Here is a 24,509-nt window from a genome sequence, read left to right on the forward strand (position 1 = left end):
GATTTTTTGGTTTTCATATTTTTTTTAAAAAATGCAATATTATTTGATTTTAAAACAATAAATTTTTTAGTTGAAAAAGCATATTAAAATTTGCTCTGGTAATTTCCAAAGAAAATTTTTAAGGATCCCTTTCATCCATACTTTTGCTTTTTACTTTTTTTTGGGCAACAAAAAAAGAAAAAAATAGAAATTAAATCAATAAAAAAATAGAAAACTAAAAACAAATAACAAAAGAAAATTAAGATGGAAGGCCATTTGAAACCCTTAGAAGCTAAAATTTACAATGGTATCGAATGACTCAAAATTTTTTATGAGTAGTTTCATCAATCACATTCACATTTCCATCTATTTAGAAATAGATTATCACCAAAAAAAGAAAAAGAAAACAGCCTGTACATATGGACCAAAAAGAAAAAGAAAAATACATAAATAAATAAAATGTTGGTATTATTGTAAAAGATCCAAATCCATTGAGTACATAACAGTGTGTATGGATTAGTACAAAATTTAGTATTGTAGGCTGCCGAGGAAGAGTTGAATCTGGTAGACAAATAATCACGGGTAGGGGTTGATTTTAGTTTGAAACAGTTTGTCATTGCCATAATGCCAAAAAATTTAATACTTATAAAGACAATAACACTACTGACACTCCACACTAGCAACTGAAGAAATAATAAAGAAACAAGGCCAATCTACAACTATACGTGTGCACTGGTCTGATACATAGGCAAATGCTGTCTTCTCCGTGGAGACAACACTGTTACTCTTTTCTACTGTGGTAGTGTTCAAAAAGTATCAGTTTCCACTAAGCATCTTGTAAATTGGTAACATGTACATTAAATAGTAATTTAATGATAAATGTACCGGATTAGAGTGTCTCGAAGATAATTTCAGAAATTTTAAATTATCGTGTCTGTAAAATTTATATTTAAATTTTAGATTGATGAGATGAGAAGCAGTTGTCTTTAATTATTTAATTCAAAAAATTTTTATATCAAGAAAACATTTTGAAACATGCATGCAACCTATCATATGTTATACATAACAATAAAAACAGTAACATCAAATATCACTTAAAATGCAAATTATAAAGCTAAAACCATAAATGGTAACCTAGCCTTAATAATGATGCTGTCTACCCAATTTTATTTCAAAAGTAGTGAAGTTTTAATCTTGCTTTATTATTGTTGTTAACTTTTTTTTTTCTTTCATTCTTTTCCTAAACAGTTTCATGAAGATATTATCTAAAGCAAGGTTCTCTCTGCCTATATGTGGTTAAACAAAAAAGAAAATAAATAAAAAGCCTAGATTTTAGACGTGATTAATTGCATTATGGAAGTAAGCTAATAATTAATTTAGTTGGGAGTTGGGAATAATTTATTTGGATGGCACACTGTCCATATCTATTAATACTTTGTCTGCACACAATGAAATTTTCGCAGGCAATTCATATAATTTCTCACTTATTGATACATAAGACCCACCAAAAAAAGGTCTCTCTTAATCTCTTTTACCACATGTATAGTAATAAAATTTATTTCTATCTACATATGATATGTAGAGGAAAGTAGAGATTTTAGGCACAAATGCAGCTTCTACAAATCTCATGATTGAACTTCTTATTAAGTAATTTACATGAAAATTAAATAGTGAAATTTCTCAAACATACCATGGCTTTTTTATGTCAATAATATTTTGAAAACCATTTATCAAATAATTTAATGGTAAAGCTTTTAGTGATGAAGCTATTTAATTAATTATACCTGAACATCCCTCGTGACACAAGCACCTCTGAATAATTTAAAAAGGAAAAAGAGAGAAATGTTTTATATTTGTATAAATTTGATTTGCCGCAATGACTTCTAATAAAATAAATGTAAAGAAAAACAACGTTGGATAAGAATTTAATTCATTTAAAAATTCTTGAGAAAAATAAAGACTCTAGATTGCATGTATTTATTTAAAACTTAATTCTTCAAAGTTTTGATGAATTTAACAAGCGCACACATTAGTTTTGTTTCCTTTTTTTCTCAAAAGGTTACTATCATTCTACATGATAATAATAAAACTTCAAAAATCCAATATTTGTGGACATTATTATGCAATGGGATCAGGCATATGAGGCCCAAAATTTGTAGCAAAAATTCATCATGGTAAAAGTATTTATCACATGTCTAATAAGAAGAGAATGACAAGATACTTATACATTGCCGTCGAGGCAAGGATAAGCTACTTCCATTGGATATTTTTGTCCCTCTCAACTCTTAATAGTTAGTGATCTTAACTTCAAATTTTATCCATAAGCTCATCATTGTCATTATCATTAATCTTAAACATTGGACACTTATAACATATTTTCTCTGACTCACGGACGATATAATTTATTTATTTTTGATTTTTACAGAAGAAAGTACATATATAATAAATAAATATATGAAAACGTTCTCTCTTTCTCTTTCAATGTTCTGGTGGCTTTTGTCCCATTAGACTACTATCAGCCTAGGCGGCTAATGCATTCTCTTTAAATAAATCCAAAGTTTGAATTATTAGAGAATGCATTCATCTGATGATTTATGATCCTTCTACCATTTCAGAAGAAAAAAACACAACGTTGAAAAGGAGGATTCTTTTAGCTCGGGGCCACTTTTGATGTTCATTTGTGGTCATTGATGTTAACAAAAATTGGATAAAATATTTCAAAGGCAAGTATGCTGCAAACTCAGGTGTATTTTAAGCATGCAATTTCTCAATTTGGGCCTTCTTTAAGGCAATATTATTTGTAGTTATTACCTTGATTAAGTGATCACAGGGTTCTTAGAGACCTTAGCTACTCTATTTCCAAAAATTTCGAAACAGATCTTACCTTTATTATTAAACCTTAAATTTGGTCAAGCTTCCCAAATTTATTCCAACCAAGGAAAAAAAACCCAGAAATCTAGCGTATAAAAAACTTTTGGATTAGTACATAGTTGCATTTAAGAGTGAAATTTGACATGGTAAACTATTCAAATCAATTTGATATATATATATCTATATATGGAAAATCTTTTATCTGATATCTATTTGGATCGGTTAGAGTTTATATTTCATACACAATTTTGACTACGAAAATAGTACTAGGATCCATCGGACTTGACTCAACCATAGTATATAATTACAGCAAATCAATAAATATTAAGTAAAACAATTTATGCTTGATCTCATCGATAGTGTGTTGAATTTGATTTTTTTTTTTTTTGTCAACGTTTTGAAGGATAAATTTTAAAGAAAAAAACTTTGTAATCAAATTCAATTCAAAATCATTATAAATTGAAATTAAACATCCTTATCACAAAGGTCAAATTAAGATAATATTCGGAAATTAACTTCTCAATTAAACATCTCTAAGTCAAAATCATTTAAGATATTCACTACAACTCAAATTCTATATTGAGTGTAATTCACTAATAATCTAACATCCTTATTACACAGTAGAGTTCAAAATTGCCTCGTCCCTCTCCAAGTATATATTACACAATGTTTATGTATATCCATTGTATAATTTGCACATTGAATCGATTTATATGTCTAGAATTTTTATTTGATAAAAGAGAAGAAATTGCTAAAATATTAGTGTGTTACCCAAATTTATTACTAGTAGTAGATTCTTGATTTGTCAACAGCAATAGTCAGAAGGTAAGGCTAAAATTGAAGAAGTAAATAACTATTCTTAGTAGCTAATTCAATGAGGATAAGAAAAGAGATTTTAACCCTCACGTCCCCCAGCTTCTTAACAGTAAAAATCCAACTCATCGACGCCTTGATTACAGGCTTTACTTTTCCCACTTCACCTGGCTTTCCTTTTATTTATATTATTTCTACTAATAAATCCCAACTCAAAGCTCACCTCCTCTCTCTCTCTATCTCTCTCTTCCCCCCCCCCCCGCCCTTCTCTTTCTCTCAAGCTCGAAACATTGGTTTCTTTCTCAGCTGTTCACCGGCGACGTCCTCGCCGGGATCTGGTCGGGAAATCTCACCGGAAAACCAAGAAGCCCATTTGAGCTTTCCCTTTTAGCATTCTCTCACAAGCTAAAGAAACACACTTTTTGGGTTATTTTAAAAGACCCTTTTTTTTTATAAGAGCTAGTGGAGATTTAGTTGAAACTGAATCATTTCAATTCCGGGTTTTGCTTATTTTGATAATGTATGTGGAGAGTTTATAATGTTTCTGCCAAAAAAGAGGTTTTTTTAATCTGGGTCTGTTTTGGTTTTGGTAAGCTTGGTGGAGCTGTTGTTGTTTCTCGGTGACGAAAAGTTTAGGTGTTTCTATGAAGCGGAGGCTTTGATTTTTTAAATGCAAAAGTTTTGGTCATCAAGGGAAGTTTAGAGTTTCAAGGAGCTGGTGATTAAGTTAATTAAAGTTTTCAGGAATCACCTTATCTTGTGTGGGAAATAACTTTTTTTTTTTTGGCCTTGTTTTGTGCTGGGAGAATAAACCAAGTTTCAGAGTTTTTGCATTATATTAATTAAAAGCTTGAACTTTTGGATCAAGTGGGGAACTTTTAACTAAATTGTTTTTTGTGGAGTTGAGATTGAGGTGAACGGAGGGGAATGGTAAGTTACAATGTGTAGGGTAGAAGAGACAAGTGGAAAGTGTGATTACAGGAAGCAGTGGGAAATCAAAATGAAGATTTTTGGAGAAGGGAAAGTGGAGAAGTTGAAGAATTCAATGGTTTCAAGGTCTAGAATGAAGCTATGGATGATCAGGGCGATGACTACAATATTGTTGTGGACTTGTTTTGCTCAGTTGATGACACTGGAGGAGATGTTTGGTCCAAGATTGTTGAAAGGTTGGCCTTCTTGTTTCAGCCATTCTGAGTTGCCTTTGGTTGCTGAATTGTCTTCTATTCCCCCAAAAGTCATTCTCCCACCAAAAAGTAAGTACTTAGCTTCTCGTTTCAATGTTAATTCCTAATGTTTTTAAGGCATCGATGTAAATGAAGAAATCCCATCTTATCTGATTTTAGTTTTCAATTTCTTAAATATGCCACAATTTATTTCAATAATTTTCATTTATTCCATAATTGGTGTTTCTTTATAAGATTCCCTTTCTCGTGAACAGGCAATTTTCTGTCACTGATGCCTTTAAGTCCTTAACAAAGACTTTACTTTTTTATTTTTAGTATTCATCTTTTTCCCCCTTTCCTATATTAATTTAGCTGTGATTCTTTTGCTTGGCTTTTCAGCCATTGAAACTTTTTCGAATTATGGGGACGTTCTGCTTTTTCTTTTGATAAAAGGTAGAATATCCAAAACTAAGTTGTTAATTATTACTCTTCTAATTTTTGCTTACTGTTTTCTTGCAGGGGTATATAAGAATAATGGTTATCTAATGGTTTCCTGCAATGGAGGACTTAACCAAATGCGAGCAGCGGTGAGTAGATAGCCGGTTTTGTCTTTGGCATCAATTCATGACTTTTCCGTTATCCTTTTCACTCTTTTATTTATGTTTTGCTCATGACTTTCCTGTTCAGTTGCTAACTTTTCTTTTTACTCCTGCTTCGGTTTTGCAGATATGTGACATGGTTGCCATTGCCAGATATTTGAATGTCACTCTCATTGTCCCAGAACTAGATAAAACCTCATTCTGGAATGATCCTAGGTACATATTTTTTAATTTTTTTGGGTAATTAAAAATTATTAGAATTCTCCCCTGCAATTCAAAATGGTCCTCTAATTAATTGATTGTTCATGAGCAGTGAGTTTCAGGACATTTTTGATGTTGATTACTTCATCACTTCCTTGAGAGATGAGGTTCGCATATTGAAGGAATTACCTCCTCGAGTTCAGCAAAGAGTTGAGCAAGGACTGTTCCTCTCTATGCAACCCATTAGTTGGTCTGATATTTCTTATTATGCTCATCAGGTTAGTTCCCTATGGATTAAAGCTGGAATAGCCTTTTTGTTTCTGTATTTCTTCTATTTGTTGTAATGCAACTAATCTCTGGAGTATTTGCTGGCAGATTCTTCCTCTAGTGCTAAAGCACAAAGTTGTAGAGTTGAATAAAACCGATGCTCGGCTTGCTAATAATGAACTACCGCTTGAGATTCAGAAGTTGCGTTGTCGTGTAAATTTTAATGCACTGAGATTTACTTCCCAAATAGAGGAATTGGGTAGAAGGGTTGTCAAGATTTTAAGGGAAAAAGGCCCTTTTCTTGTCCTTCACCTCAGATATGAAATGGACATGTTGGCTTTTTCTGGATGCACTCATGGTTGCAACAGCGAGGAAGAGGAAGAACTTACAAGAATGAGGTAAGCCTGTTTGTTGCTTCAATAGGTATAATTAAGGAAAAACTGAATTTTTGTCATCCTTTCACTAATTATGGCAAATCAAATGCTATAGGTATGCTTATCCCTGGTGGAAGGAAAAGGTTATAAATTCAGAAATGAAAAGGAAAGAAGGTTTGTGCCCTTTGACACCTGAAGAAACTGCTCTTGTATTAAAAGCACTTGGTATTGATCGGAATGTTCAAATCTACACTGCTGCCGGAGAAATTTATGGTGGTGAGAGAAGAATGGCTCCTATGGCAGAAGCTTTCCCTAATTTGGTCAGTAAAGAGTAGAAATAACCTTTTCACTTCTATATGTGTGTGTGCTCTAACAATTTTGCTCCACTTTATGCAACAGGTCAGAAAGGAGACTCTGCTAGGACCATCAGACTTGAAATTCTTCCAAAACCACTCATCCCAAATGGCTGCATTGGATTATCTAGTCTCCTTAGAAAGCGACATATTTGTTCCTACATATGATGGAAACATGGCCAAAGTCGTTGAAGGCCATCGGAGGTAATACATCCACACTTGTAGCCTAATATTGTACTTAAAATTCTCTTCTTTAACTATATTCTTAACCTTTCTCCTTAGACTTAATTGCTTAAAAATGAGAAGCTAGATACTTCAGAGAGCATTACATTTCTATGCTAGCACATATTTTAGCTATTGGCATGTTCAACTGATCTGATTTATATTGGTATTGTCTTTTTATCGCATGCCAGATTCTTGGGATTCAAGAAAACTATCTTACTAGAGAGAAAGCTTTTGGTCAATTTAATAGATCAATACCAGAATGGATCATTAAGCTGGGATGAGTTCTCCTCAACCGTGAAGGAAGCTCATGCTGATAGAATGGGAAGCCCTAAGAAAAGGAATGTCCTTCCAGATAGACCGAAAGAAGAAGATAACTTTTATTCTAATCCACACGAATGTCTACAACTGTTAGATGAACCTTTGAGAAGTACATGATCCAAATCATGCCAGTTAGATGATTATCTTCAATCACACTCTGTACTTAATACGTATTTATCAGACATCCGTCTACTTGTGCTCACATAACTGGCTTTTGGGGACCAATTTAGGCCTTGAGCCTGGATTTCTTCAGAACCACCCGTAGAATATTTATAATTATTACATTCTTGAATAACAACATTCATGTATAGAGTGAAAAAAGAAAATTACCCTTTGCAATTTGCAGGCCTAAGATCAGTTTGCAGCACTTCAAAGAGTTCTTCTTTTTCCCTTCTTGGTGTCAGCATCAGACTTGTAGCGGGAAATTCAAACATTTCTATCCCTACTTAACTCGTGAATATACATTGTTTAAGATTTTCTAGACCACCTGAGATGATGGATATTAATGTCTAACAAATACATACCCAATTCCATCTGCTCCAAGGAATAAACAAAAGGGCTCCTGTCATTTTATTAAGCTTTCCTTGTTTTCAAAGAAACATTATTGTTGGCATCCATGAAGGAGTGATGGCTGTTCCTTTGGGGGACAAAAGGGAAAGAGTAAAGAAACCTTCCTCTCCATTTGATTCTAACAGCTGTTGATTTAGACCAAAACAAATAATTCCCATCAGTTCACTTGCCATATCGAAGTTTGTTACAAGCCCGAATCATGTCTTTCCATCATTATTAGTTAGTTGTCAATACATGATTATATGTATTTCTATATTGTTCAATACATGCACAAACCCCAATTCAGCAAGATGTAAGTAAGAAATCGGCAAAAGATATGCTGAATGATTCGGAAAATGATCCAAGTATAGCCATGCCATTTCAGGAGTTGTTAGGAGTACTCAGATAAACCATGTCATTCCCTCATTGTTTTAAATAATCAAATACATTTTTTTAAAAATTCTTTTATATATATATATTAAATTACTAAAGATGTACTCGATAAATTAAAAAAATGATGGAAAATATGCACATGCCAAATGCGAGTTTGAATTGTTGGGGGTCAACTCAAACTCATGTCTCTACCATACTATTTAGTTGCCAAAAACATAATTATAGGGATTTTAATTCAATGAATACATTGTTGTGCTCCAATCTTCCACGATGCAAATAAAAAAAATATACACCATAATGCCAAATGATTGCCCACTATGCACTCATACACCAAGAAATTCCACATTTTTTAATTCAACCCATCATTCAAACCCCCTAGGGCCTCCTTTAACATAAACTTTGGGTGGTAAAGAGAGAGTTAAGGAAGCAAATAAGAAAATGGGTGAGTTGAGGAAATAGAGGGGCAGTGAGTGATCCAAGAGAGAACTTGACACTGATCCAAGAAAAATTGGCATTGTGGGGTGATCCAAGAAATCACCCACTTCCCCACTAAGGACCTAGCAGTTTTTGGTCATAGATGGATAGCTACTAAGTCTCTTAAAATTGCACCCACTCAAAGATGTGCGGCCGTTCTGGCCGCTCAAAGTTGCTTTCGCACCACGCACACAACACAACCCATGCCTAAAAAGTGGCCCTTACTTAATGAAAGTTTCAAAGTTTTCATGAATATCCAACAACCCAAATATATTTAAATGCTGTTTTCTTGCGTATGATATAGTTCCCATCCTGGGTTTAAAAGCCTCTTGTAAGTCCTCATTTTCTTTTCCGAGGGTACATGATGGAAAAGATAAGATGAAGACGATGATGAAAATGATGATGATGATGATGATAAGTGCCATAGTTCAAATTGTCTATTTAGTTTTTAAATTAATGTCGACCTATCAGATGCGATGGCCATTTAATTATCTTTTTATTTTTTTGTTTGAAATAAGGGGTAATCCTGTTTTATCCCTTCATCCTATTCTACTTGTCAAGTATGAGCAACTTTGGTAAAATTAAGTGAATGTAACATGGAAATGTGCACAACTTAGGGATCGTCAACGGCTTTTACTCATCTTTCTCGATAAATTTTTATCATGGAAAACCATTTTCAAGCAAAAACCATTCTTAAACCATTATTACCAGAGCTTCATCTCTTCATTTTGAGGAGGTAATTTGCTTGATAAATGAGCCAAGTTGACTTGTGGTAATAAAGGGTAATGGTTTTTTAACCAAGTGGCAGACCGGCAGCCCTCCGGTTCTATTGCATCCAATCCCCGGGAATCTATTTTTCCAGTTCATCCAAACAATACTATACTTGTCTAACTTAAAATGCAACAGCAGGATTTCAAAGACATTATTCCCCTATACAATCCAAGTTACTAAATCGTGATTCATGCAATTACAAAATGGAAATCATTATTACATCTACACGAGACACTTGGCGATGAGAACACAAAAATCATTCAAAAACAAAAAAAAAAAAAAAGGGGGGGGGGGGGGGGGGGGGGGGGGGGTGTGGAGGGGAAGGGCAGCGGACAAGAAAATGTTGCCAAAAGCTTTCACATGGGATACGGAAGACACTGTGATTAAATAATAATAGCAGCAATAATAAAGCAGCTTCTCATATATGCATGGAAGCCTCTGTCTCAAACGAGTACAAATAAAAGAATATGTAACAATTTTCTCCCTAGGAGAATAGATGCGACCTGGCAAAACCAAGAAGCACAAACATTTACATTTGGTCTTTAAGACCTAATAATCTGTGGCCAATGGCATGGCAAAAATGAGCACCCCAATCAGACCATAAAGGAACCTGAATGAAGAAGAAAAGCGGGGAAAAAGAAAGTGACTAGGATTAACCTAGCTTTTTCCTGTTCTGCGCCTCTTATAAGCCTGATCAGACTCCTCCGTGTAGCTATGAGCTCCAGTTTGTGCCATCATTTGATTGCTTCTATATTGGATTTCTTTCTCCTAGATGAAAAGGAAAACAAAAAGAATGGTAATAAACACAAAGGAAGCAAATGGTTACATGCCTAGTTTCTAAGCATTGCTCAAGAGGAATAGGGAAAATTGAAGATAGAGGAACAGGAAAACAAAAATCTTAGATATACTTAATCTAGAAGAAACGTTTTCAAAGAAGTGGGAGGGATTATAACTAAACCTTAGAACTGGATGCCATAGAAGTCACTCCACTAGCTACTCGTTTACCAACATCAATTTGCACAGAGATGCTTGCCTGTGACATATCCACACCTGAAGACTGCAGTGCTTGAGTCAGAGAGTTCAATATCCTGTTTAACCCAAAAAAAACCAGCTCTTTAATAGCATGTATAAAACCTAAACGGACATGCCACAGAAATGCCATGATTAAACAGAATAACATCATTAACTCTAAAATCTGAGAAATAAATTGTCAGAATACCATTATTTTGTGCATCATGTCAGGTCAAAATCCAAAGAATTACAAGCCAAGACTTTGACTACGAAGGTTTCTTATTAAAAAAAATAAAGATTAGTCACCACAATTTATGGACATTGACTAAATATGAGCAGTAAGTAAACCTCCGAAACACCAGCCCCTAATCTCAGTGGAGACATGAGCATCCAAGATCAATGCTGTTAATTAACAGATGGTATTCTATGAAAAGCCTGCATCCTATATGACTCACTGTCCAGCATACTCATCAATATTAGAAGACTATAATGGCCAGATGGGCATTAATTTTCAATGACTTTAGAGCTGGAAATCTTTGATTGCAACTGTTTCCACATGTGATATAATAGGTCAGGCAAAGTTATTAAAGCTAGAAAAGTAATACACATTATTACCCATGAGAAATTCTGACAATTAAAGCAACAGACTTGTAAGAAATACATGACAGTTGCTCACCCTTGAGAGTAGGCACTTGACAAGCCTACTGAATCATCTCTGATGGTCAAGTCCTCTTGTCCATTTGCTGAATTGTTTGGAACGGCACTCTGAGTTAGACACTCTCTACTTTGCCATGACTGAAATTGGGGTCGATACACCACATTCTCAGAATCAGAAGCAGACTCATGGAAAGATTGTGTAGGGATGCTACCTCTTCCATGAGTAGCAAAAGTGTTCGGTTGTGTCTGCATGTTAACCACAGAAGTAGCTGACCCAGGGGGATGATCCAGTGCTTTGAAAACTGCAGCATTACCCAGGTCAGATTCAATTGAGTTCTGCGTATTTGCAAGTATTGATGGAATGATGACATTATTCTCACAACTAGATCCATTCTTCATAACTTGAGAATTATCAATAAAACTTTCTGGAAGCCCATGATTTCTCTGTTCAAATAACAACAAAAAAAAAGTAAGCTTCCTCTCAAATTATGAAAAGTAATGTGATAGAAAATTATTATTTTTAGAAAGTTCCAGTTGCAACTCATGAACACAAGTTCTAACCAAGGAGAAACAACATCCACCCTCTTGCTATTTATTTTCCTCTTGCCCTAAACACAGGGTGCATTCATCTATTGTCTATTGGACACAACTACTAGATGTATGATTAGCAACCTGTGTCCCCAATAAAGATTCAATAATATGCACTAGATTTTCAACACCCATGCTTTTAGCATTTTAAATCTCCAATAATGCAGCATTAGAGACATCAATCTCAAACATTAACAGATATCAACAGATCAAGGTAAAAGTAGTAAAAATTCATGGAAAATATCCACATCAGCATGCACATAAAGAGGACCAAACATCAAGCATTAAGAATATTACCCATGGAATCAGTTTTGTCGGCTCCTGGCTCCACCCTTGGTAAGATCCCTCATACATTTGCAACTTTTCCTGTAAAAACTGAATGTACTCGATGACCTACAGATAAAAGTAGGTGATATTCAAAATCCATTCAAGAGGAACCAATAATATTATATTATATTTCTGCATGTATATACATATGTAATGTAGCATGTAGTACAGAAAAGAACATCATAGAGTGGTGACCTCTAACAGAAAAGAAGCCTTGTCTCTTTTTTGATCATTTTGAGGTATAAGATCTCTCAAAGTCTGGAACCTGCCACATAAAAATAATCAATTTCAAATATGAGAGCAACCTTGGCTTCTATTTGTAACAAACACGAGAAATACTAATAGGTGGAAAAAGCTTATCCAACCAACAAAACCTGCTCAACCCATCCAAAACCCAACCAGAATTTATTTGAAACATCAACAACCCAAACTCAAAAGGACCAAATGTGAAATAGCCCAGGCCGGCGAGACCAAACTGCCATCCTAACTCAAAATCAATTGTGACAAAAGCTGACCTGAACCTAAAAACCTGCTGAAACCCAACATGAATTTACTCAAAAGGTTAATATTCGAACTTGGCAAAAATCAATCCTAAAACGACCAGAAAAGTGAAAACCAGAAATGACCTAAACCTGATCCGACTTGCTGAATTGTCACCTCTAAAATTTACTCAAAACCTCACTTATCAGATTCCATTGTGGAAGACATTTTTTTTTCTTTTGTTAAACTTGCTATGATCTGTCGGATCAAATTTCTGCAGCTTGGCCTAATACATACAGTTTCTGGCTCTTTTCCTTTTTCAACTTGAAGAAATCATTTTTCCTATGACTAGTGATTCAATTTGTTGTAGCCAAAAAATTTCCCACTAAGTGGATTGAAACAACAATAAGAAGCATAATTCTTTCCATTTCTATCATAGAATTCAACTATCATTTCTACTAGTATCAAAAGTTTAAAGGCGGCCAAATGATAATGAAAAACAAAGACCTTAGCTATTGCAACAATTTACAAAGTCACCTAAGTTGAAAGAGGATTCAAATAGAAAACTATAGCTGAAGTGGAAAACTTACACAAGGTTCAAAACTAGGTCAAAACATTAATAAGAATGCTTTAAACATGTCAAAGAATTCAAACTGATTATTGGCACAATATTGTCATTAAAACACAGCAGAACTAACTTCAAACAAACTTTTAGCTCTGTTTTCTGATAATACCAAGCTGCCTCGAAAAAATGGTTCATTGTGCTTACTTTAGTTAACAATGTTATCACTAAAAGGTTCCGTATTTGTTAAGCAATCCAACCTAAAACAAATGGCCTATAAGCAAAGCGGCCAAACATGAATAAAAAGCCACAGCAACTCCAAACTTAACCAAACATGAGATAACACCACTCAACAAAACATAGAAATATTGCACAATTAACCCTTTTGTCCACCTTAATTCTTCACCGCTTCATTTTATTAACCATATTATCACAAAAAATCCGTCTAATTTATATAGCTCTAACCATTTCTCCTCATTAATAACTAATTCATCCAAACATTTCATTTCTGGCGTTCAATTTAAACTTATATACAAAATTAAACAAAGAAAAGCAAAATATTATATAAATAATTACACATAATAGTAAAAAAAATGAAAAATTGAAGGCTATACCTTTCATTAATCTTGCTTCTTCTACGCTGCTCAGTCTCAGAATGTTTAGACCGATTCGTATTCGCCTTTGGCTCGCTTCCTTTGCCTTCTTTCACTGTTTCCCCTATTTTTACCCCCAAAAAAATCCCATTTTAATTAAAAACAAAATTATAAAAAATAATAACAACAATTGCTCCAATTCTTAAAAAAAAAAAAAGAACCTTTATCTTCGTAATCATCTTCGTCTTCTTCTTCTTGATGAAGCTGAGCCGTTGCCACAGGTTTCACCATTTTTAAAATTTTTTTTAAAAAATATCTATAAAAATTCTCAGCAAGGAAAAAAAGAGAGGGAGCGGCGGGGCGGGAAATGGAGCTCCGGGAGAGAGGTTCGAATGAGTCAGGCGGGTCAGGTTTTGCAGAGAGAAGGAACGGAGAAATAGTAGGATATATATATATATATATATATATATATTTTTTTTTTTTTTTTCTTTTTTAGCCCTAAGAAAAATGGGAGGAAAAAGGGGATATTTAAAAATGTCGGATTGATTGATCGAGTTTTTATTGTTTTAAATATTGTTGGTTTGATTTTTTTGTCGTGCTACTTTTTTTATTAATTAATTCTATAAATTTATGATGGTAGTGGTGGGTGCTAATGTGCGCGTGCTTGGTGACGTTTAAGAAGAGGCGCACTTGGGAGAAAGAATATTTTAATAATTATATATGCATTTTAGTATTTTTATTTTTTTTAATGGAGATTCTATTATTCTTTTTACTATTTTTTTTTCTTCCCAAATGATCGGCTTTCTTGGTTTATCTTATAAGAAATAAAAATAGAATTAGTTGAGTTTACGAGCTTAAAATTTACTCATTTAATAAAATAAAGAAGTAAAGTCCATGTAGTGTTTATGCTTTCATGGTACTTTGAATATAGCTCAATCATTTTAAATATAATTTTTTTAAGGCATTTGATAAGAAGAAAAACTTATCCTTATTCCTAACTTCAATTCAAATGCATTGTGGTTATTAACTAATTATTATTTCTTAAAACTGTTTTACATCAATGTAATAACATACAAAGAGTAATGACAATAACTAGAATAATTAGACTAATTAATTCCCGTGAATAACAATAAAATTAACTCAAAATAAATGACATTATTAACGGATTATTTCAGATATTTTAAAAAGTTTGATGATTTAGGTATAAAGATGATCAAAAGTTCTTCTTAACCTTTTCTTACCATTACAAATTCCAACTCTTCTTTACCTTTATTATTATTATTATTGTCTTACCAATTGGAACACATAAATAAAACATGGTTTGGGTTCGGCCCCCGAAATCTTAAAAAGGGTGAAACCGAAGAATGTTTATAATAAAATGTTGAGACTTTTGAGCTTTGTGGCTTTGTCCTTTTTTAACTAGTATTATATTCACCTCAGGGAAACAAGTAGCGAAGGGGAGTTGCTTTAGTTGATTTATAATTAAAGTCAATATATAGTTTTTTTTTTTTTTTTTATCTTTGTCTAATTCCAAGACCAAGTCGGTCATTAATTTACGAAACAAGGCCCCCAAAGATATATTCGGCGCACAGAGACTGTTAGATTGTGTTCTATTTCTTGGTTGATTGATGCTCTTCCATGCTACCTTTTTGGGTTTGAAGTGTTTTAGGCTAAAGTAAGCTATGTCACGTATCTTATTGTAGAGGGTTCTTTATTTTGTGATAGGGAGAGACGTAAAATCAAATGTGCTGAAACTTGAGAGGTGGTAAAGAGAAAGATTAGAACAAGTGTTATTACAAACTCGTTATATATTGATCAAATAAGAAAAGTTATTCAAATGTGATTACTAAAAAGAGCTCATGATGCAGATAGTGGGGAGACAAACATTATCTCATTATGTGTAACCGGTAATAGACTTTTTTCATCGATTTGGTGATATTTAAAAGTGTAGTCACTTATTCTTCAAAAAAATTAAAAAAAAATTACTTGTAATTGGAATAAAGATTAGTAAAAAAAACCTCTTAATTACATTTATATATAAATTACTAAATCAAATTTTTAAAACATCTCAAAAGTGCAACTATATTCCTTGAATTCTATCACTCATTTTGGATTACTTTTACTATTTTTCAATGTAATATATGTTGAAAAATAGTGTATTTCATAAGGTTCAAACATCCCACGTTACCAAAACATATACAAGATGAATGTCTTATATATGAAAACCAACTATAAATTTGTTGCAAGTAAGGAAAACGAAGTGGGTTTACGCATACACAAGATTGAATCAAACCTTGGCTTTAATTTTTTTTTTTTTTAAGCTTTTCCAACCTTTGATTTGTTGATTTGCAAAAGCTTTTCCAACCTTTGATTTGTTGATTTGCAATGCCTCCAACGTTTATCAACGTTTACTTAGTATAAATGCGCCTTATACCTTCACTCACAACACATACCACAGCTTTTTTTCTCTCAAGTTTTTTTGCTAATTTCCTGTGCCTCTTTTTTTCTCTTAAGCTTTTCACAGCTTATTAAGTTTTTTTTTTTTTTATCTCTTTTCAAGTTTTATACTTTAAAGAGATAAAAATTATCTTTAAAAACAGTGATATCACGCCTCAAATCAATTACTGTTTTTACTTGTTTTATATTTTTTTTATTTCTAACAATTTTTTTCTAACAATATAACTCTTTTATTCATTCAAGTTACTCATTGTTACTTTTTTATATAATAATTGTGAAATAATTTTATAATATTAAAAAATAATATATTAATAACCAAAATGGAGCATTTATACTTAAATAAAAATAGTGCAATCAACGTCAACAAAAGGAGACTGGTAAAATAATTTATGGGCTACGTAGAGACAAAGGAGGCAACCCTTTTAATGGTATCACTGGTTTTTCCTTTAAATTTTGAAAACGGCACGTTGCAGACGGACAGTGGTCTCGTCCATGATACTTGAGGTTAAAAGAAGCTGAAGCTTTATGTTCCAGGATGAATTGTATGCTCTATGCTGAATTTCAGCATGCGCATAAAGTTGGGTGGACTTTTTTGTTTATATTTTTGTGTGTTTAAACTTTAAATCATAAGTCCTTTTGTTTTACTTCTTATTCTTTTTTTTTTTTTATGTATTTTCTTTGTTTCGCTTTGAAGTTTTCTACCAAAGATACATATAACACTAGTTACCTTTATTTCATTTTATTCAATTTGATAATTGTGTTTAACTGACTCCAACTGTAAAATGTATTGTACATTTATTTATTTATTTATTTAATGTTTCTATATGGCACATAATAATATGAAAGTTGCTGATCTCTTACACTTACTCGGTGGCTTCTTGAACATAAAATACAAATCTTCAAAAATAAATCTTTACCCACCAAAGTGATCATTTGTTGTAAATGTTTTTCGTTATCCTTTTAACAAATACACTCCAAAGTTCTAGAGATGGGAATAGAAAAAGCAACCCTGTGCTGCAGCCAAGAGGCCCTGTTTAGTGTTTAAGACTTGGTATTGATTGCTAGTTTGCAACAGCCATGAGCTATACATGAGTAGTGATGTTCGCTAGAGGATTACCCGAAGTGTACTTTATGACTGAAATGCTTAACTACAGCAGAAATTGCAGCCTCAGGGCCACTTGATTTCGCATTTTTGATGCTGTCAAATTCAGCAGATTTTGGGTAGGCATGGCAGCGGAAAGACAGCAACAACTTTAAAAATGAGGCACACGAGCTCCCCTTCTTATCTTTGCTCATCTTGGTCTAGCCTGTTTAACCCCTCTTTAAGCAAAACAAAAGAAAACCCAACAAAGAAAATCAATAAAGGGAGAAAATTTAAGTGGCGCTTTGTTTGGTTGATTGATAGTTTCTTCCATGAGATGTTGGGGGATTATAAAGGAAACATTTTCTTGGGGATCAATCTAATTTTGTATGGACCGTGGAATTCCATTATTGAAGACAGATTTTGACTAGAGGTTGAAATCCACTCGGCTTTTTTGACCAGTGGTACTTTGCTGACCCCGGGCTGTTCCAGGGTTTTCAGGTTGTAGTTGCTTGGAACCTGTGTTTACAAGGGTGGTAAAAAGAGTAGCATGCTTAGCCTTCAAGGCTGCTGAAACGTCAATTCTCCTGCCAATCTGAATTTTAGCATGTGGATAAAGTTGTGTGAAGCTCTTCGTTTGTACTACTGATAAAGCAACTCCAAGGAAACTTCAACATGACAGCAACTTTGATATTTTGGCTGTTCTTTTTATTCAGATTGGAAAATCTGTGGGGGACATTGGATCAAATGATAAAACAGTATCTGAATACATTTGAGGCCACTGGGTATTTTGGATTCGGGTTAACTTTGGTTGGTTCTTTTATCAGAATTTGGGAGTAAAGCTTTTGAACATTGAAAAATCAAGATTGCACTCTCAGGTGACTGCAACAGCAATCAGGCACAAGCAACACTGAGAGCACGATAATAGATAGTGCATGATTTTCTTTGTTTCAAAAGGGTGATTGCCTATTCAGAATTTCAGAATCATGATTTTCTAGACACAAAAATATGTTCGTTGCCTTTTAGAACTAATACTACGAAAAAGGTTCAGAACTTGGCTTCCCTGTTAATAGGATTATCACATATATACCAAATGAACTCAGTAATAGGACAGCATATTTGACTGAGTTGGAAGTGAAGGGTAAACCAAAATCCAAGCATTAATATATTCAATAACCAATATCCATCTCAAAAGGGTAAAGAATAGTATATTTAATAATGGACTAAACAGAGACGCCTGCCTAATTTTGTTCTTAATCCTGTTACATAAATTTCAAGCATGAAAATCCCTTAAAAATTTTGAGAATTTCCTGAGATAGATAAACAAAATTTATGTTTTTCCATTACGAAAACAAGCTAAGACTAGTCAAAATTGGTTGCAGGCTTACATAAAGAGAGGCACTATAGCTTTTTCTGACGAGGCTAGAATTATATGATCCACTACTGCGTGAATAAGTTAAATATCACATCCGATGGATCTGAGAAAGGGTGAGCTAAACTTACAGGCTTAAGTCAATGAGTTTGAGAATTTGCTGTTAGGAACCTTGCTTCTCCATCTTGAATCAGACTTCAAGATTTCTTGCTTACTGCAAGTTAGCAGTAGAGGCTATATCTATGTACATTGACACTGCAACACGCTGCAATTTAGGAACTTGACCAAAAGTTATAAGCTCCTATCGTCAATCCCCACCATCTTCTTCTTGATCTTCAAATTGTGATTCTTCTTTGAGGTTTATATCTTCACCTCCAACATCCTGACTTCCACTGTGCTGAAAAAACAATCCAGATGATGATGGATCATTTTCATCAATATCCTCTTCATTTTCCTTTTCTTTTGAGCTTGAACTTCTTTCACCATCCATCCAAACAGGGCAACGATGTACGACTCCAAGAGCAGTCTGAACTTGCAAGTGCGCTGTATTACTTGAAGAATTAGATGATGTTTCACCAGAATCAAGTCTCAAGCAAGAACATTCGGGGACCGGATGTGAAAGAAAAGTTGAAGACTTTGACTTATTTGATGCTTCGATCAGTCCATCAATTAAAGAGCTCCGCAAATGCCTGCGTATTGTTGTTAACCAGGTATGGTTTGCATGATATATGTGGCCACGGATTTCTTCCAAAAGCCTAACAACTTCTTTCCTATGTTCAAAGAGCATACGATCAGAACATGTTGAGAGCACAAAGAAAGGTTAAAAGGAGAGAACACCTTTCAGTTGGCCACTGAGAAGACTTCCAAACATAAAGGAAAAAGAGATATAGTTGAGAAGCAATTCTATTATTACTACAGAATATGCAAGTGCCAATTACGCTACTACACACAGTCACAAATTAGTTCAAACTCCATACGAAGTGAGCTTTTGTCTTTATATCAGGATGATCAACAAGTATTTATAAATGGTTATGCAACCCATATGTTGCTTAATTTTCAAATAATCAGGATATAAGTTATGGAATAGAAAGATTCCCCTGAGACAGATGGAGTTATATATGCCATCCAACTAACAATGGAAACCATTGAATTAAGAAAAAGATTAGCATAAGGAGTGGATGAAAGGATAGAATAGAAGAACTTTAGAGAGCTTTAGAGAATCAAAAACTGTATTATCAGAATAAAAAACCATTTATTGAGCCCTTGCTTATTCAATTTAAGCTTCTAGGCTAAATAGTTCTCCTTCTGTGGTATAGGAGATATGAGATAAACCACAAACCAAAAATATGGTATGCAGACGGATATAATTTTGTGGCATCAAGTAATTAATCATTCAACTAGCATAACATGTAACCTCCCATGACCTATCTCATTGACTAATCAGTATATCCAACAGATTGTGGTAGAACATGAGCCTGATTACTAATAGAAGTTAAAAAGCAAATTTGACTCCAAGACCATCATTATCTTTTATGAAAATAACATACAACTAAATTATACATCTGTGATTGGCCAAAAAATATAAAATATAGATCTGTAACACTAATTTGCAAGCATGTCTAGTCAAAGATGTTTACCTGTCTGGCCTGTATGTTTTAGATGCAGCTGATTGATACAATCTGTGTCCCATAACCAGACTGGCAAAATTTGGATGTCCCTTACCATCACGATCAAATCCAGGGATGAAAACATCAGCTTCAACAGAAACAATATAATCTATTGCTTCCCATAGTAATTTATGGGCATTAGTCCTCAACTCTACAACTGTACTTTCAGGCTCATTATCACTCTCAGCCACCCAACCCCACCACCCTTCAATATTGTAAGTCTTTGGTTTGGCAGGAGGAGGTGGAAGAGGACGAGGACGAGGACCAGAGTTTTTCCACGCATCAAGCTTCATTTCAACCTGAGCAGATGGTGGGGCCTTTGGGTAATTTTCCTCAAGGTTAACCTCACGGCCATAAATTCTACTGAGCTCCCAAACTGTGCTGAGGGAAGTCCTATCAACAACATTTTCAAACATTCCATGAAGAGGGATCAATGTCCTTTGGCCTCCAAAAACTTCTCCTCCAGACACATATATGATTGTGTCCCATGAGTATCCATAAGCACGAAGAAGAATACCAACCTGTAGAAAGACAAGTGATTTTTCAACCTCAAGCCATTTTTTATCAAATGGAATGGCTACAATAATTAGCCAGTTAGGAACCGTAGAACCAATTACCACAGGCTGTTTTTAACCCAGTCACAATGACAAACCTACTTTAAAATTTGTCCTGCCTTTATAAAATCTCTACCAGTTAAAAATCATAACCTAACTCCTCTCCACACCATAAATTAAGTGCAAGAGGCAACTTCTAAGGTCAGATGGTAAATTGGCATTTCTGATCTCAAACAATAAGAAAAAGCATCAAACTGAAGCTTCATAAACAAATGAAGTTCACCAATTGAAAATTACTATACTCATAGTTCCGTACCTCTTCTGGCGTTAATGGACATGAACCCTTGAGGCGTTGTTTTGCAGAATTTACAGATATCTGCCCCTTTATTATCCCACGTTTTCTCATCCAAGATCTTCTGTGCTGAATGAGCTCAGTATGCACATCCTTGGGGGAAGCTCCAAAAGAGAAAAAATGTGTCAAATGATGGACAAGATATGCAATAACAGGTTCAGAGAGTAAAAGCACCAATGGTGCCTTTCAGAGTTTAAAGCAGGTACCTGGAAGAGTTCAGAACAACCATGATAGGCTAAAGCATCTCTTGTCATCCCAGGATCAAAGGCAATAAATGGTCGTCCAGGAGCACGTAACCTTAATTGATAAAACAAAATTAGCAAAAAAAGCCAGAGGAAATGATAGTACAATTTATAACCATGGCCAGTTATTTACCTATGCAAAATCTTAGTTGCCAGTTCCTGAACATCCTCTCGGAACCTAAGGGCGTGAAAAGCAACCCTACATCTGAGTCTTTGATACTCTTCAAGATGTGGTGGAAGAATGGCCTGGATCAGATACAGAAGACATTGGCAACAATTATAAATGCATAAAGAAATTAAAATTTTTATATGATAGAATAACTATGTGTAATGAAGGGTATTTTAACTTCAAGGCTGCAAGATTCCCATTAGTCTTAACTCTTCATCATAAGATCTCAGAAGCACAAAAGAATATTCGTGTAAGAGACTTTCAAAAACAGTCATACAATAGGATGAGCATTAAAAAGTGGGGCAAATGGGGTTGTTAAAATCTAACATGCAAAGCAACATCAGCCATTCTTCACTACACACAAATCTAAGCAACAACTTGCTACAATTCTTTAGGAATTTCTTCTGGCATTATAAAGAGAAAGTTTATGGTCTTGATATGGACTTGACACATAACATAAACACAGGCCTAACATTTCTAAGAATGCAAGTACCCAAGATTCAAACTCCAGAATTCGATATCAAACATATTAGAGAAACACCAAACAATAATGATAAGTTGATAGATATCAATCCAAATTAAGAAACCAAGAACCAATTTGGTGCCAAAAAAAATGTATGCATCATTTAGCAATAAGAAACATGAGTCTAACTATAATTTTTGGACATACAAAGTTCGAAAAGTTAATCTAACAAAAAAGAAAAAAGTTTAAAATTCAAGTCACAGGGTCCACAGAAAATTGGCAAGTCTCATCACCTGCAAGCATCCACCATCAGAAACAACTATTTCAACTACAGAATGCTTGATCAAAACAGGGAGCACATTGTGCAAATAATAATATGGTGAAGCTGAGTATGGCACTCTAAACACTGGGATCTCCTTATTTCTCCTTGCTGATTTAAGACTTTTAGGAAGGGTTTTCACAATGTTAACATCTTTTGCTAGAGCTGCCATAAATTGATCCTCATTATAGAGGTATGCAAAACTCTTGAACTGTGAGCTGCATTGAACATATCACAGAAATTAGTTGACATAGAATAATTATTGATACACTGAATAGTCATGATTTAACTCCAAATAAAAATTGAAAATTGTAACAATTATACAAAACTAAAAGGACCTGATTCCCTTCTTGCTTGTTGTTTGTTGAATCTCTGGAGTAACTAAAGTAGCATTAAGAAACCGAGAAACCGCAACCACATCACATATCTAAAAGATTATGAAAAATATTACAACCCCATTTACGTATAATGGAAAATTGCATCTGCAATTAGGCAATTTGAACACAGCATCCTTACCGAGCTCCTAATCTCATGGAAACCACCTTGAATTCTGACAAAAATGTACCCATTTGTCTGAGCACTAGGACCTGCTATAAGCATGTTGCGTATAGAAATGCGTTAATCCTCAACATATGTATATACATTTCTGGCAGAAAAAGGATAAGAAAAACAACTATTGGAGCCTTACAAGTAAAACAACTGAGGAACCAATAATTCTATGTTTTTGAAAAGGGGAATTAAAAAATGCAACTCCAAATAGATACAAAGACATGATTAATCAGAGATTTTGTTTGCATAGAGATGTACCAACAAATTCATCAATATGATGCTAACTTAAGCAAGAAAGTCCCAATAGGAAACAAATATTAAGAACTATTAGTCATGACGCATCAAATAGCACAGTTCTAATGACCACTTTTAAAGTTACATGATGCTCAATAAAACTCCAAGTTCATAGGTTGCAACTATAAAGCAGTTTACAAGTCAGGGGGTCGAATTAAAAGACAAGGCAAACTCTAAGGAACGTGAAGGGCCAGTCATCCACAACTTTCTATTTAATCTGCCCGCATATTCTAGCACACTAATTTTAATTAATTTATGCTATTTTTAGTCCTTCAAATCCCACTAATGTCAAGAAGTTTCAAATCTTTCATCATTGCAATTGCCTAAAGAAAATGGTTAGCAGTCACTGAAAAATTTAAGGAAGAAACAGGGACCACGCATTTAAAGGATCCTGATAAAAGAATGATAATAACAGGTTCCAAATCCTAATCACTCAATGTTAGAAACTTTAACTTAAACCTCTATTAACTAGATTTTACGGATGGAAAATATGCAAATTTTCATGAATTTCACCTTCTGACTCAAGTTCTTGGAAAAAACAAATGAGAGCTAACCTTTGTTTTTTTTTCAAAATAAACTGGTATCCTCTAGGATTTGCTCTAGGATATGCAAATGAGGACTAACCTGCATAGTATCCTCTAGGATTTGCATCTGGGTGTAGAGATTCCAATTGCCCCACTGGACGCCATAGTCTTCTATACAATGGGCTCTGCATCAACAGATAAAAAGAAAAACATAAGAAGCCATAATTGTTAAATAAAATCTAACAGAAAGAATTGGCTTTAAAATTACCAAAACAAATTTAAAACCAAATCAAACTGGATCCAAAATACAAATTCCAGCTTATCTTCATGAAACAAACAAATAACATTAATATGGGCATCCTCAGGAACCGAAATGGATCCAAACAAAACTCCCAAAGAACACTAAAACCAAATCCACATGTCCTAAAACAGGAAACCAAAAGCAAAAAGCTTTAAGAAAAACAACCAATGAGCAGAAAGCAAAACGTGTAAAATAAAAAAGAAGCAAAATTTAAAACCAAGAAAATGAGATATTGAAAGCCTAAAACTGTGCACATTACCGTTCTTGAAAGGTCTGAAGTTTCAAAAATAGGTCTCCAAGAGAAGACTGTTATTGATGACTGGTATTCTGAGAAGCCATCTTCAGTGAATCTAGCTAGCAAAAAGTGTACAAAGAGTGAAAAAGCAGATAAAACTAAACCAACTAAGCCAACCCATTTCATTCTAGACTTCAGAAAGGCTTTCCCTTCTTTCATTTCTCTCTCTTTCCAAAGCCCAATGGTATGTCTTCTCTCTCTACAAATGAAAGCTTCAAGAAAAGGAAACAGAAGGGAATGGAGGAGTCAGTAGAAGAAAGTCAAGAGACAGAGCAAGAGAGAGAGAAAGAGAAAGAGCGTGT

At 34.0% G+C, this 24,509-nt stretch overlaps 3 protein-coding genes across 6 annotated transcripts; 1 reads left to right on the forward strand and 2 right to left on the reverse strand.

The window, feature by feature from the left end:
- The first annotated feature begins 3,879 nt into the window (after positions 1-3,879).
- Positions 3,880-7,502, forward strand: LOC18601777 (rhamnogalacturonan I rhamnosyltransferase 1). The gene is made up of 8 exons (XM_007032832.3): positions 3,880-4,916; positions 5,346-5,413; positions 5,553-5,641; positions 5,739-5,904; positions 6,002-6,291; positions 6,383-6,587; positions 6,667-6,824; positions 7,034-7,502. Exons 1-8 carry the CDS (start codon positions 4,604-4,606, stop codon positions 7,278-7,280), a joined length of 1,536 nt encoding a protein of 511 aa, XP_007032894.2. The 5' UTR covers positions 3,880-4,603; the 3' UTR covers positions 7,281-7,502.
- A 2,214-nt stretch (positions 7,503-9,716) lies between these two features.
- On the reverse strand, positions 9,717-14,057 carry LOC18601778 (transcription factor BIM2-like). Of its 3 annotated transcripts, XM_007032835.3 has the most exons (8): positions 13,790-14,054; positions 13,590-13,692; positions 12,129-12,198; positions 11,904-11,999; positions 11,399-11,462; positions 11,038-11,320; positions 10,309-10,438; positions 9,717-10,118 (listed from the first exon to the last, which is right to left on the reverse strand). In XM_007032835.3, exons 1-8 carry the CDS (start codon positions 13,857-13,859, stop codon positions 10,008-10,010), a joined length of 927 nt encoding a protein of 308 aa, XP_007032897.2. In that variant the 5' UTR covers positions 13,860-14,054; the 3' UTR covers positions 9,717-10,007. The 3 variants fall into 3 exon arrangements, with proteins under 3 accessions (XP_007032897.2, XP_088662085.1, XP_017975865.2); XM_088805959.1 differs by having other exon boundaries at positions 10,309-10,407; positions 11,038-11,462; positions 13,790-14,057; XM_018120376.2 differs by having other exon boundaries at positions 11,038-11,462; positions 13,790-14,053.
- Positions 14,058-18,419: 4,362 nt separating this feature from the next.
- LOC18601779 (O-fucosyltransferase family protein) lies at positions 18,420-24,509 on the reverse strand. Of its 2 annotated transcripts, none has more exons than XM_018120265.2 (10): positions 24,172-24,509; positions 23,712-23,796; positions 22,761-22,831; positions 22,583-22,671; positions 22,219-22,462; positions 21,427-21,539; positions 21,258-21,348; positions 21,016-21,144; positions 20,116-20,666; positions 18,420-19,248 (listed from the first exon to the last, which is right to left on the reverse strand). In XM_018120265.2, exons 1-10 carry the CDS (start codon positions 24,364-24,366, stop codon positions 18,786-18,788), a joined length of 2,031 nt encoding a protein of 676 aa, XP_017975754.1. In that variant the 5' UTR covers positions 24,367-24,509; the 3' UTR covers positions 18,420-18,785. The 2 variants fall into 2 exon arrangements, with proteins under 2 accessions (XP_017975754.1, XP_007032900.2); XM_007032838.3 differs by having other exon boundaries at positions 22,761-22,834.

Source organism: Theobroma cacao, chromosome 4, assembly GCF_053813885.1.
Source record: "Theobroma cacao isolate CCN51 chromosome 4, ASM5381388v1, whole genome shotgun sequence".
Classification (NCBI taxonomy): domain Eukaryota; kingdom Viridiplantae; phylum Streptophyta; class Magnoliopsida; order Malvales; family Malvaceae; genus Theobroma; species Theobroma cacao.

Excerpts from the sequence above, each read along its gene's own strand:
- LOC18601778 (XM_018120376.2), bottom strand. The coding sequence starts at position 13,859 with ATGGTGAAACCTGTGGCAACGGCTCAGCTTCATCAAGAAGAAGAAGAC. Across the intron at positions 11,463-11,903 it reads CGACAAAACTGATTCCATGG|AGAAATCATGGGCTTCCAGA; the intron begins GTAATATTCTTA and ends TTATTTGAACAG. Across the intron at positions 10,119-10,308 it reads CTATGGCATCCAGTTCTAAG|GAGAAAGAAATCCAATATAG; the intron begins GTTTAGTTATAA and ends CTTTTCATCTAG.
- LOC18601777 (XM_007032832.3), top strand. The coding sequence starts at position 4,604 with ATGTGTAGGGTAGAAGAGACAAGTGGAAAGTGTGATTACAGGAAGCAG. Across the intron at positions 6,292-6,382 it reads GAAGAACTTACAAGAATGAG|GTATGCTTATCCCTGGTGGA; the intron begins GTAAGCCTGTTT and ends CAAATGCTATAG. Across the intron at positions 6,588-6,666 it reads CAGAAGCTTTCCCTAATTTG|GTCAGAAAGGAGACTCTGCT; the intron begins GTCAGTAAAGAG and ends TTTATGCAACAG.
- LOC18601779 (XM_007032838.3), bottom strand. The coding sequence starts at position 24,366 with ATGAAAGAAGGGAAAGCCTTTCTGAAGTCTAGAATGAAATGGGTTGGC. Across the intron at positions 20,667-21,015 it reads GTCCATTAACGCCAGAAGAG|GTTGGTATTCTTCTTCGTGC; the intron begins GTACGGAACTAT and ends GTCTTTCTACAG. Across the intron at positions 19,249-20,115 it reads AAAACATACAGGCCAGACAG|GAAAGAAGTTGTTAGGCTTT; the intron begins GTAAACATCTTT and ends CTTTGAACATAG.